At 36.5% G+C, this 12501-nt stretch overlaps 1 protein-coding gene across 1 annotated transcript in view; it reads left to right on the plus strand.

Annotated features, from left to right (window-relative positions):
* The window catches only part of Atg2 (Autophagy-related 2), a 78107-nt gene that overhangs the window by 46635 nt on the left and 18971 nt on the right, over positions 1-12501 (plus strand). Inside the window, exons 31-35 of the mRNA XM_089248260.1 lie at positions 774-975; positions 1460-1508; positions 7526-7766; positions 9776-9943; positions 10095-10199. Of these exons, the coding sequence (XP_089104386.1) occupies positions 774-975; positions 1460-1508; positions 7526-7766; positions 9776-9943; positions 10095-10199 (765 nt within the window). The remainder of the gene's footprint in view (positions 1-773; positions 976-1459; positions 1509-7525; positions 7767-9775; positions 9944-10094; positions 10200-12501) is intronic.

Below are 12501 nucleotides of genomic sequence, written 5' to 3' on the forward strand. Positions count from 1 at the left end.
AGTATATTACATAACAAACATTTATAAATTACTAGCCTGTACTTAGAGGTTAGAAATATGAATAAGAGTGGCTTTTGGTAAAGGGTGTTTTTAACCTTTTACTGGCTGAATTAAGATTTGAATTGATTTTCTAAATTTTTTTTTCTGTTATTTCCTTTTCTGATCCTTTAGTTTAGAAATACCAGCCATAAAATTCATGAAAAAAATTTCCTGTATGTTTTCAGCACTTGATCATGTTCATAGAAACAACATTAAAATTAAAACAAAAAAAAATTAATTTTATTCTTCCTTAAAAATAGGTGATTTAAAAAAATTAAATTTATGGCATAAAAAGGGCTGAAATGAATGAAATTTTTGTTTTGTAAATAAAGTTTGGAATCTCATGTACTTGGAATCTCATCAAGTGCTTTCATGTAAGAAAAATATATTTTTCTAATTAATAAAACCGATGATCCCAATCGGGAACATTGGCCGTCTAAAAGTTAATCGCAGGGGGGGGGGGGTAGGCAGTGAGCATTTATAAAACTCCAGCCTATCTGGCTTTTTTGTTATCCCACTTGCCCTTCCACCACATTAGACCAGATAGTACGGAGTCTACTGTACTGTTTGAGTATTAATGTTTTATACTATTATGAGTAATATAATATAATCAATGTCAGAAGTGTAGTGGCCAAACGTAAGACTTCGACACTGTGATTTTTTAATATATGATGTATATTCATGTAAATAAAACTATATTTATAAAAAAATGTATTCATTTGTTTATTTAACAGCCAAGAAATAAAGAGCCACAGATCCGTGTTTTGACTAATGAATCCATCAGAATTCTGGATAATCACTTCAACATTCCATCCGGAAAATCTGATCTTCTAAAAGCTCCTAAGCACTTTCCTCAAGCTGTATTGTGCCATACGCTCAGAGAAATGTCAATCACCTGGCATTTATATGGTGGCAATGACTTCAGTATTCCAAAATGTAAGTTCTCTAAAAATTAGTTCAGTGCATTATTTGTCTGGTTTTAGTATTAATTTTTTTCTTCTGTGAACTAGCATGGCTAAAACTATTTTTGATTTGCTATCTAATTGGATTAAAAATCTCATGGGGGTTTTTTTTCGTGGGCACTCAAGTCAAAAGTTTTGCCAATACCCATTAATTAACATTTTTCAACAACAATCCGAGACTCCAGATTAGATATATTTTGTTACGAGTAAACTACGTTACAGCTCAATTCAAACTTTATTTAATTAATTCTTGTTTCTAGCAATGGCTTAATTGTAGGCTTTGAACTATAAATTTATACTGCTGGTGTGATGAATGAAACTTACCATTCCCCCTACATATTTGTAACAATTTATGCTCATCAAGTTTTTCTTATCAGTTTTGCTTGATCCTGTGAGACTACTTTATTTTTAGACAAATGCTAATGTAGCAATTAGTGATTGTTTATTCTTTCTCACAGGCTCTGAAAAGAAGCATGTTCGAATAAGCAAGCAAGACTCCAAAGAGAGGTATTCTCCTTTGAAAATTTCTCTACCATTGTGCAATTGCTGGTCCATCAATTTATAATTGAGCTATATGATTTATATTTGAGACATTGTTATATATACCAAAAATGGAATAGACTTTGAAGATAGGTTAAGTTTGGTGGTCTAGCACTTACATTTGTGTATGTGGGGCATTGTTATTAATTACTTTTGCCTATGCATGTTGAGCTCAGTATACCTGAATATTTTAAGTGGCAGAATTTCTCTTTTCATATGAGTTGAATCAATCAGTGGTGCTCCAACACAGGGTTCCTAGTGACCCTTCAAGTCATAGAAATAAAACATGGTCCGGCAAAGTCAGATAAAATGAAAAATATTTGGCAAATGCTGTGGAATTTGGCAAATATGCTATAAAAAATCAGGGAAAAATTCTCTAAAGTGAAAAAAATAATTCAAAAATATTCGGAAAGTTAAGATTTTGAATTGCGGTCAGCTTAGCTTCTAACATACCCCTGGTGATTTGAGTAGTGTATGTTATAACCGATGTGTGTGTTATAAGTGAGGTGTTGCAATTAGTTTGTATAGCATGCAGTTGTATACATGCATAAAGTGCATTATTGAGATTGTCATGGACAAAATAGGCTTATATGCAGTACGTAATTAAATTTGATACAGAATGGATGCATATTTTAGGTTGTTATATGTCCTGAGGAATTTTAAAAATTTATTAGAGTATATGATATTTTGAACATCCATAAATTTTTGCTTAATTTAATTGATTTCTCTGTTAGTATTAGGGTTTATGCTATTAGTTTTCATTCTAAGTTGGCATCATTTTTATGATTAATTTATGAAGAAGAATGTTCATAAGTTTTGTCATTAATCAATATGCTTTTGCATATTTTTTTTCAACGGGTAGAGATTTGATGCTTTAAAACAGTGCAAATTTCTGCTATACCCGATCACAACAGTTGTTTTTATTATCACTACCAGGTGATCAAAAGGATCAGAAAAAGCAAACATTTGATGATTTAAAAAGTATAGACAATGCAGTTTTCACAGAAATAGAGTAAAAAGAGTTTTTGGTTTTTTTAATTATGAGAAATTTCCCGCAGAATACAGTACATCAGCTGTTCTCAATCGGTGCTCCATGTGAACTCCCAGGGGCTACACAGCCGCTCGAGGAAAATATAAAAAAAAACCAGTAAATTTGAAAAAAATAATTATTAATATTTTTGAGTAATAAAAATAAGACAGTAACTTTGATGAATAGATAAAAAATAGGCTTATGGGGCTCCTTCGTAGAAATTATAGACTGGAAAGGGTTCTGTGGGTCAAAAAAGGTTGAGAACCACTGCAGTACATAACAACAGGTAGCACTTCCTAAGTGTGAATGCAAGCTGGTACATGTGCAAGCCCCATTAAAAAGTGTTGCCTCAGAGAGCAACAGGCCTACAACGATAAAATCTTTAAACATTATACTTCACTCATAGTTAAAAAAATATGTGGTAGGTGGCAGCACTATAACAAGCATTACACGGAAACGAGCTTCACTTTAGGATAACTTCATACTTAGGATATGCTTACAAGTGTACTCGACTGTATATTTCTTTCTTTGGGAGTTTTGGTCAAGGAAATGATTAAGCAGTTTTTGATGGGAACCCTGTAATAAATCACATGAGTCAAGTAATCCTATCAGCTATTCAAATTCGAAGTGTTCAAAATTTTCAATGGGATGGATAGGATGGACAATGAACTTTTAGTACACCGCCAATCGACTGCTTTTACAAGGAGACACCAGTATCGATTGGTGAGGGACAATGCAAGGTTATGGTGTCGCAGGGAATTTTTCTCTAATAGAGTTGTTAATAAATGGAATAGCTTACCCCCGGAGGTAGTAAATTGGAACGCAATTGACACGTTTGATAGTGATAGGGGTTTAATCATCGGCGATTCTATGGTTAGGGAACTTGGGAACCGAGTGTGTAGGGATTTTCGGAGTTTCGAGCGCTGTTGTCTTCCTGGGGGGAAGATTGGCAACGTTCGAGACGTTTTTCATCGCCGAAAGTTGCCCTTGCGGGTGATTCTGTGGGTGGGAACAAATCAGGTAGGAGCGAATATTAGTGAGTCTCTGTCAGAATACCGGGATTTACTATTATCCGCTAGGGAGGGGGGTTCAGATGTGGCAGTGATTCCAGTGCTGCCAAGGGGTAGTAGGGGATATAGGAGTAGGATCCACCAATTCAATATAGGCCTGAAGGACATTTGCTCCTCACTTGGGGTCACGTTCTTTGAGCTTCCCGCATTTACCGATAGGTGGCTTCGTTCGGATGGGATCCATCTAAATAAGAGAGGGGTCTGGGAGGTTTACGATAGTCTTAGGTCAGGTTTTTTACTCCCAGACCACGTAGTCGGGAATGCGGGTTAGTTAATGATAATCACAACAGTATTGACGGGGAATTACCCACCTCTGACTTGGATGGCTTCTCGATTGACAACAAACCACCGGGCAAATTAAAATGTGTGTTAATAAATGCCAGGAGCTTGGGTAATAAGAAAGATTTTTTAGAAACTATGATAGTTGTGGAGGGCTTGGATCTTATAGCCATTACAGAATCTTGGGCAAACGATGGGGATGAATCTTTCTTACACATCTCAGGATACGATACTTTTTTGAGAAATAGATCTGATAGGAAAGGGGGTGGAGTGTTGATATACGTGAAATCATGTTTGAAGGCTAGAGAGTGTAACGTGCAGAGAAGTGATATTGAAACCATATGGGTTGAACTTGAGAGCAAAAGACGTCATAAGTTTATTGTTGGGGTTTGTTACAATCCACCGAATAGGGATCAAAACTACATTGCCAAAATGCATGATGAAATTTCCTACATGTGTAAGCGAAAGAGGGTTCTCATACTAGGGGATTTCAATTACCCGGGTATTGATTGGGAGAACCTTTCATCTGGAAATCAGTATGAAAGAGACTTTCTTAAGTTGGTGCTCAAAAATTTTTTGTATCAGCATGTATCAGAAGCCACTAGGGGTACTGCTATTTTGGATTTAGTTCTTACTAGTTCTGAGGATCTAGTTGAACATGTTTCGGTGGGGGAAGAGTTTTCTTCCAGTGATCATCGTATCGTCAGATTTCACTGTAACTTTTCCTCGGGTAAGGTTGATAACAAAAGACTGGTTCCTTGTTTTCGGAGAACTGACTTTGATGTTTTGCGAAGAAGGTTAGCGGAAGTTTTCAAAGACCGGTTGGAATCAGTAGGGGTGGTTAGTCAATGGGAAGAATTTAGTACGAAGCTGTCCTCTGTTTTGCACGACGTCATACCCTTTGTTCGAAAAAAGCGTGTTTGTACATCACACCCTCTATGGTTCACGGATAGCGTGCGGAACCTTTATCTTGAAAAGAAAAGAGCATTCAGAGAGTATAAAAGTGGACGAGGTGACCTATCATTGTTTACTGATAAAAGAAGACTGTTGAAGAAAGCGATAAGGGATAGTAAAAAGCAAGTTGAATCTAGGTTGGCAGATAACATTGGCTCTGACCCAAAATCATTTTTTCGATACGTCAATAATGGATGTAAGGGGACAGTTGGCCCCCTCTCGATAGGAGGCTCAAAAGTAGAGAGCAATGTAGGCATGTGTAGTGCTTTCAATGACTTTTTCGCGTCGGTTTTTAATGGAGATAATGATATTCGATATACGGGTGTTGCATGGGGTAATAAAACGCTCAACGATATTCAAGTGGAAGACGTGGAGGTCCTAAATCTTCTAAGAAATGTATGTGCAAGCAAAGCACCAGGACCAGATGATATCTATCCCAGGGTTCTCAGGGAAGGTGCTAATGTATTGTGGGGGCCAGTCGCACAGATATACAGGAGTAGTGTTGCTGAGGGTATCGTCCCGAGAGATTGGAAACTGGCTAACGTTGTTCCGATATTTAAGAAGGGTAGTAGAGAAGTGGTGTCTAATTATCGTCCAGTGAGTTTGACGAGCTCCCTCTCGAAAATTTTGGAAATTATCATCAAAAGGCAGTTTGTGAAGTGGATAGACGAGAATAATGTATTGTCGGATAATCAGCATGGGTTCAGGAAGGGGAAGTCATGTGTAACTAACCTCCTTTGCTTCTATGATTACGTGACTAAGGCTTTGGGTAAGAGCAAAAATGTTGACGTTGTTTACCTTGATTTCCAGAAGGCATTCAATCGGGTCCAACATGGCAAACTCTTGAAGCGTTTACACGAGATTGGAATAGGGGGCAACTTGCTGAATTGGATAGAATCGTGGTTAAGAGATAGGTCGCAACGAGTTATGGTGAACGGGGAATTCTCTGGTTGGACAGACGTCACAAGTGGAGTTCCTCAGGGTAGTGTCCTTGGCCCCATACTTTTTTCACTTTTTATCGACAAACTCGATCAGGGTATCGATGGAATTACTAGCAAATTCGCAGATGATGTGAAGCTAATGGGGGTAATCGGAAATGAAAGCGATAGGGAGTTGCTCCAGACCAACTTAAACAAGATTGCAGCATGGGCAAATGAATGGAGCATGACGTTTAGCGTAGATAAGTGCATGGTCGCTCATTTTGGTTCGAACAACCCACGGTTCTCTTACGAGTTGAATGGTGTCACTATCCCGGATGCAACTAGAGTCACCGATTTGGGAATTCTCATTGACGAGCGACTTAAGTTTTCTGAACATTGTTCAGCGGTTGTCAAAAAAGCGAATAGAATGCTTGGTCTCATTTTCAAAAAGGTCTCTTCGCGTTCTCCTAAAGTCATTCTTCCGCTTTTTCGAGGCTTAGTTCGTCCTGGACTGGAGTATGCTGTAAGGTTTTGGAGACCATACCTACAGAGGGACATAGACTTGGTTGAAGGGGTGCAGAGAGGAGCTACACGTGTCCTTATTGGCACGTGTTGGCTTGAGTTATGAAGAGAGACTTCATTTTTTGAATATGTTTACATTGTATGAACGCAGGTGTCGAGGAGATATGATCGAAGTGTTCAAAATTTTCAATGGGATGGATAGGATGGACCATGAACTTTTAGTACACTGCCAATCAACTGCTTTTACAAGGGGACAACAATATCGATTGGTGAGGGACAATGCAAGGCTATGCTGTTGCAGGAAATTTTTCCTAATAGGGCTGTTAATAAATGGAATAGCTTACTCCCGGAGGTAGTAAATTGTAACACAATTGACACGTTTAAGAAAAAATGCGATAAACAAGTTAGGGTAAATCAAGAAGCTATCCATTCTTAGAATAAGACAACCATAAGTATTCTTTATGGGCATTGTATAATATTTTATCATGTGTATATATTGTTTGTAATTTGTGTTAATTGCATTTTTAATTGGGTTGCTGTATTTTTGAAACATATGACATCCATATTTTTATGGGCATCTTTTTATCAGCCACCTCGTTGGGCATTTTGCCTGTTGTGGCGTTGTATTTGTATTTGTATTTGTATTAAAAAGAAATACGATAAACATGTTGGGGTAGATCGAGAAGCTATCCATACTTAGAATAAGACAACCATAAGTATTATTTATGGGCATTGTATAATATTTTATCATGTGTATATATTGTTTATAATTTGTGTTAATTGCATTTTTAATTGGGTTGCTGTATTTTTGAAATATATGACATCCATATTTTTATGGGCCTCTTTTTATCAGCCACCTCATTGGGCACTTTGTCTGTTGTGGCGTTGTATTTGTATTCTATCTCAGATTTTTCTGAAGCAAAGTTTTGGATTGCCCACTGAACAAATCAGTGTTTCTTTTTTCAATTTACCATTCTGGAAACATTGGTATTGCTAACACCCTATATTTAGGAAGAAATTAAAGAATCTGGTTATGACAATAATAAACCATTAATAACTCTATTGCTGATTAAAAATTTAAGCATTCTTTGATGAAATACCAATCGACAGGATCATCAGATTTTTTTTTATTAGTTTATACATTTTCAGGAATTCCATTAATTACAATTTCATCAAGTGATTTGGCTTTTTCCTTCACTGTCATTGCAGTCATGGTTCAGAGCACTCTCCTACTGATGAAAAACAATCCATCAAAATAGATGCTGGAAAAAGCACAATATCTTTCTGCAAAGTTACTCCTCTATCAAGAGACTTCTATCCTGCTGCTATGCTTTACACCATGGAAAATTTCACCATCGACCAGAGTCGGAATAATTCCAATCGCTCTTGGATTCTGAAAGGTGGAGAGGGACGTGATCATGATGTGTTGATGGAATTACAAATGCACAAGGTAATCCAGTGTTCATAGTATTAAATCAGTTCCAGCATGTTCTGGAAAAATATTACTTTATTTTTTTTTTGTCTTTTCTAATTACTTTTAAACACTAAAAGATGGTTTCGCATCAAACAGGTCTTGTCAGATGCATATTGTACAATTGTATCTTGAGTTAGGCATGTGTTGCCCTGAAAGTAAACTAAGTTACAAGCAAAGAGGTTATTTACTGAAAAGGATTTAACTGGCAAATAAATATTTGACTTACAAAAACTCATTAGGCATATGAAATCTCAGGTACTTTATACAGTGTTCGTCCTACTTTATTGAATAAAATCAACCCTCAGTATTTACAGATTTCATATTCATTCTTTCTTTCCCAGTTTCTTTTTTTTTTCTTTTTTGGAAAACATTGTGCAGTGTTAATTTTCATATCAGAACAAAATATTAACTATGAACAATGGAAAAGCTTTGACTAAGAAAAAACTTTTCCTGGATGTTAGTTTAAACATTTCATTCTTATAGTCAAAAGGTTTGTTGACAGTAAAGACATACTGTGCAAAGTTCTTTGGTTACTGGGTGCCCCTAAACACCATGGCATTCAAGTGCTCTATATGCTTTCCCACTCAACATCTAGCATTCAGCTGCTTAATCAGATGTTATGAAATATTCCAAGAGTTTTTCTTCCCTCTCAACTACAACACATTCTGCTTGATGGGCCCTTTTATAGAGAGAAAGAAAACTCACGAAGTTTCTCCTGAGATCCCATTTTTTCTTTTCTTTCCATAAATTTCTCTGATGTCAAGACATCATTCAGAACATCAGTGTTGCCACCAAACTCACTGTCAACTTGGTGAGATTTACAGAAAAATGCACAAATTTTTATTTTTACATAAGATAATATTATAATTTTTATACGCATGTGAGAGAGTTCAAGAGAAGACTAACTCGGAGCCAATCTGTTTTGTCTGTGAAAGAAAGGCAGTCAGTAAAGCCGCATTTAGGCCTGCCACTACTTGATTCCCAAACATGCAAGAACCTGTTTTTCATCAAAACCGCCCAACGCTGTGGGATAAAAACAGGTTTTTGCGTCGTTTGAGGTGGTGGAGTGGACAGGGTTTTACGTGACGGGTCCGGACCCAGCTTTATTTGCATAGTGCATGGTCGAGCTCACTGAACTTGTGGCCAAAAGAATGTTTCGTCATAGGTGCCATAAGAGCTCTGATAAGAATAAAATGGAAATGGGGGTCTGGGGTTGCTAGACGTCCATATATATGGCCTAAAAGGGTGTATGTAGGTTGGGATTGCATTGAATATTCATGAATTATTAAGGGACTCTGCGACCTCGAAATGTTGCTTCAGGAGCTCATGTGGCCTGAGCCTTCTATGTTCCAGTGCCAATGAGGTGCTGTATTTAATGAACTTTCAATTAAAAATTTTAAAAAAATTAAATGTTTGAGTGATTATTTTTTATTGTACTGTGATTATGTTGTCTGGGGGGGTACCCCCTCCCCCCACTACTGACAAGCTTTAAGCCAATGTTGGCATGTCTGGATAATGACTGGTTAACATTATTTATGAAATGATGCACACTATTTAGGAAAATTTCAAAAATGGCACAATAAATGTTAAATGAGGACTATGTACATAACAATACATATTGTCACCTTATAATGAAAACCTCGTACATTTCAAAATCCCAGCTTCACAGAAAGAGCCAAAAAAGGATGGGGCATCCCATCAAATAACACAAAAGGGGTTCATTTTTTTCTCTATAGAGAGCAGATCGTTGCGGTTTGATTATTTTTAAAGCTGTAATAGGTGAGATATGATGCTCTCAATCAAAAACTATCAAAAAGTAATTTTCAAAAAAAATTAATGAATGAGATTTTCATAATGAGGTGACAATGTATGTGTTATAAATTGGCATAAATGATATTACATAGAGAAAGTAGTGGCTCATGATGACATTTATTGTTTATATACATTTTTTGAGTTTCATGATATGTGCGTTCATGTTCCTTTAGGTGCGATTCCAACATGAAGAGTACCCAGAGGATAGTGAATATGCATCTCGAGATGTACTGTTGATTCACGATATTGAAATCAAAGACAAATTAGCGTCTTCACAAATCAACAAGTTTCTCTACCAATATTCTAGTGAATCTATGCCTCGTCAAACGCATGCAAATATGGTATGGCTTCCATTTTGTACTGGACATGAATTTGTTTGAATATCTGTTTCACAACATACCGTGTATCAAGGTTTAGCCATTGAATGTTTGAAATTTTGTGGATCTGAACCTGTATTTCTGTTCGTTTTCTTAAATTTTTCTTCTCTTTCAGGTTGTTGTAAAAGCTGTTCATGTTCGTCCTGATCCTAATAATAAGAAAATACAGGAATGTAGTTTGAAGGTTTCCTGCAAACCTTTGAGACTGAATATTGATCAGGTGGTTAATTATTTGCATTTGCCCCGTTTTCTTTTGTTTAAACTCTCACTAAAACTTCAAATACTAAATATGAATTTCTATAAGCCAATTGAAAGATCCATTAATTGACTCATGACCAGTTATACTACCTTGAATTCCTGCCTATAATCTGCGGATTACACCCTTAAAGAAATCTGAATTTCTCGGTGCATATTATAGACTACTTCAGAAAATAGTTTGTGTGTGTGAGTAGAAAACAAAACAAAAAAAAACCAGGCATATATTTATTACCCCCCCCCCCTTCCTGAGGAACCCGAGCTATCCTAGTGTGGATCCAGCTTTGGAATGACATCTCTGATAAAGTCAAATGCTGAGGTTGGAAAAGAGAATTTAAATTTGAATGCTGTAAGCCGGGGGGTTTTAATGCATAGTCTTGTGCCATCTATTTATTGCATGCTGACCTTTCTGTGTTGTCCTGCTAGCCATTTTAAAAATTAACTGTGATTATAATCAGTTATATTACAATGCATTAATAACCATTAATTAAACTATAATAATTATTGCAGTTTAATGGTTGTTAATGTAGCTATATATAACAGTGGTTCCCCCAAATACTTTTAGTCTTGGACCCCGCCCCCAGAAACCTGGGTGTCTGCCATCAACCCCCCCCCCCCCCCATGTATAGCAGCAGAAACTACAGCCACCTATCAGCAAGGATAATTCTTTCTCCTCAATAATGGACATTTTATTCAGTACTAGTAAGTGTGATGTAATAACAATGCTATTAGACTGCAAAAGATCTAAAACAATGTTTCATAACCCTATCAAGAGCTGTAGCCACAAGTATAATTTTTCTCTAACCATAACTTAATAACATAATCACACCACTGCAGCAGTGCTTTTGCGTATTTTTAAACGTTACTCAAACCTTTTCTTTTAAGTACAGTGAATTATCGCTACAATGATTCTCAATATAACATAGCTGCCAAGTCTCCCGAATTTTTCGGGAATCTCCCGAATTTTAGCTTCATCGCTCGACATCCCGAAAAGTTCTTAAATCTCCTGAATTTTTACGAAAATCACAAAAATCCCTAATTGTCCCTTAAAATTCCCTACTTCATTAAAAAAATCCCCACATATGAAAACCATCCCTAAGGAATTTCTTGTGGGGCATCTTTTTTTCCCTTTCGAAATGACGTCACACGTCGTAAATGGGGAAATTCCCTTTTTAAGGAAGTTTTACAAACCCTCTGATGGTAACAAGAAAGTTGTTTGTCTTATCGTGCAGGGAAATGGCTTAGGAGCCAATAGTCGTGGATAATAATTGATGATTATAGTCACGCGCATGTGGTCAAAATTTCTTTTGTTATAACGTGCGATATAACAAAACACGAATACTGATAAGCAAAAACATATTTAATCAATTTTAAAGATACTTATTCCGATGAATTTCCTTTCATCAAACGTTCCAGAAGAGGGCCGACTTTTCCTTTTTGTACAAGTTGTGTTACGGACATAAACATCGTTCATGGAAAGACTGCCATCATCACTCGTGAAATGAAAAAAAAACATCAAGCAAGTGTCACAAAAAGTCAGTGTTCTTCAAAAATTGACGATGTTTTCCTTCATCTTCCGATGATTTTGGGGTCATTCGCGCAGAATGTTTGTTCACAGCGTTTCTGATTGAACACAATATTTATTTTTACATCATTGAAGTTTTGGCCTCCAATTTCACTTGTTTTTTGCATAGGAATTTTATTCCCAAGGGTTGAACTTCCATGTGTGTAAAATCCCTATTTTAATTTGACTTCAGTTTTTGAGTAGGTATTTTATTCCCTCCGCTCTAACTTTTATATTTGGAAAATCCCTATTTTATTTGGAAAAATCCCTATTGTATTTATTAGGGAGTGGTTTTAGCATAAAATACGGGTTTGCGCGAAAATCTCCCGAATTTTCATTTTCAAAAGTTGGCAGCTATGATATAATGATAAATCCCTGTACAACGATACTTTTTCCTTGTGGTCAGCAAAGTATCGTTATATCGAGTTTTCACTGCAATGTAAATTAAAATATTTTTTTCAACTTAGCATTATTTTTTTTTATAATTTTACAATTGAGCCGTAGACCCCTGGGGGAGGGATCTAGGCACTTGGATTCAAACCCTACCATTGCCACAGTGGTGGTTGGCTGAAGTTTGTTTTCTACGGTTTCCAACTTCAAGGTGCGAATGCAAACCTCTCCCCACCGGAAAGTCTCGCCACAGAGAGCAGCAGGCACACAACGGTACAGTTATTCAATCATTACATTCACTCATAGTTTGGAA

Source organism: Pholcus phalangioides, unplaced genomic scaffold (genome assembly GCF_987345545.1).
Source record: "Pholcus phalangioides strain wild (caught in Gottingen) unplaced genomic scaffold, Ppha-v1.0 ptg000019l_1, whole genome shotgun sequence".
Classification (NCBI taxonomy): Eukaryota; Metazoa; Arthropoda; class Arachnida; order Araneae; family Pholcidae; genus Pholcus; species Pholcus phalangioides.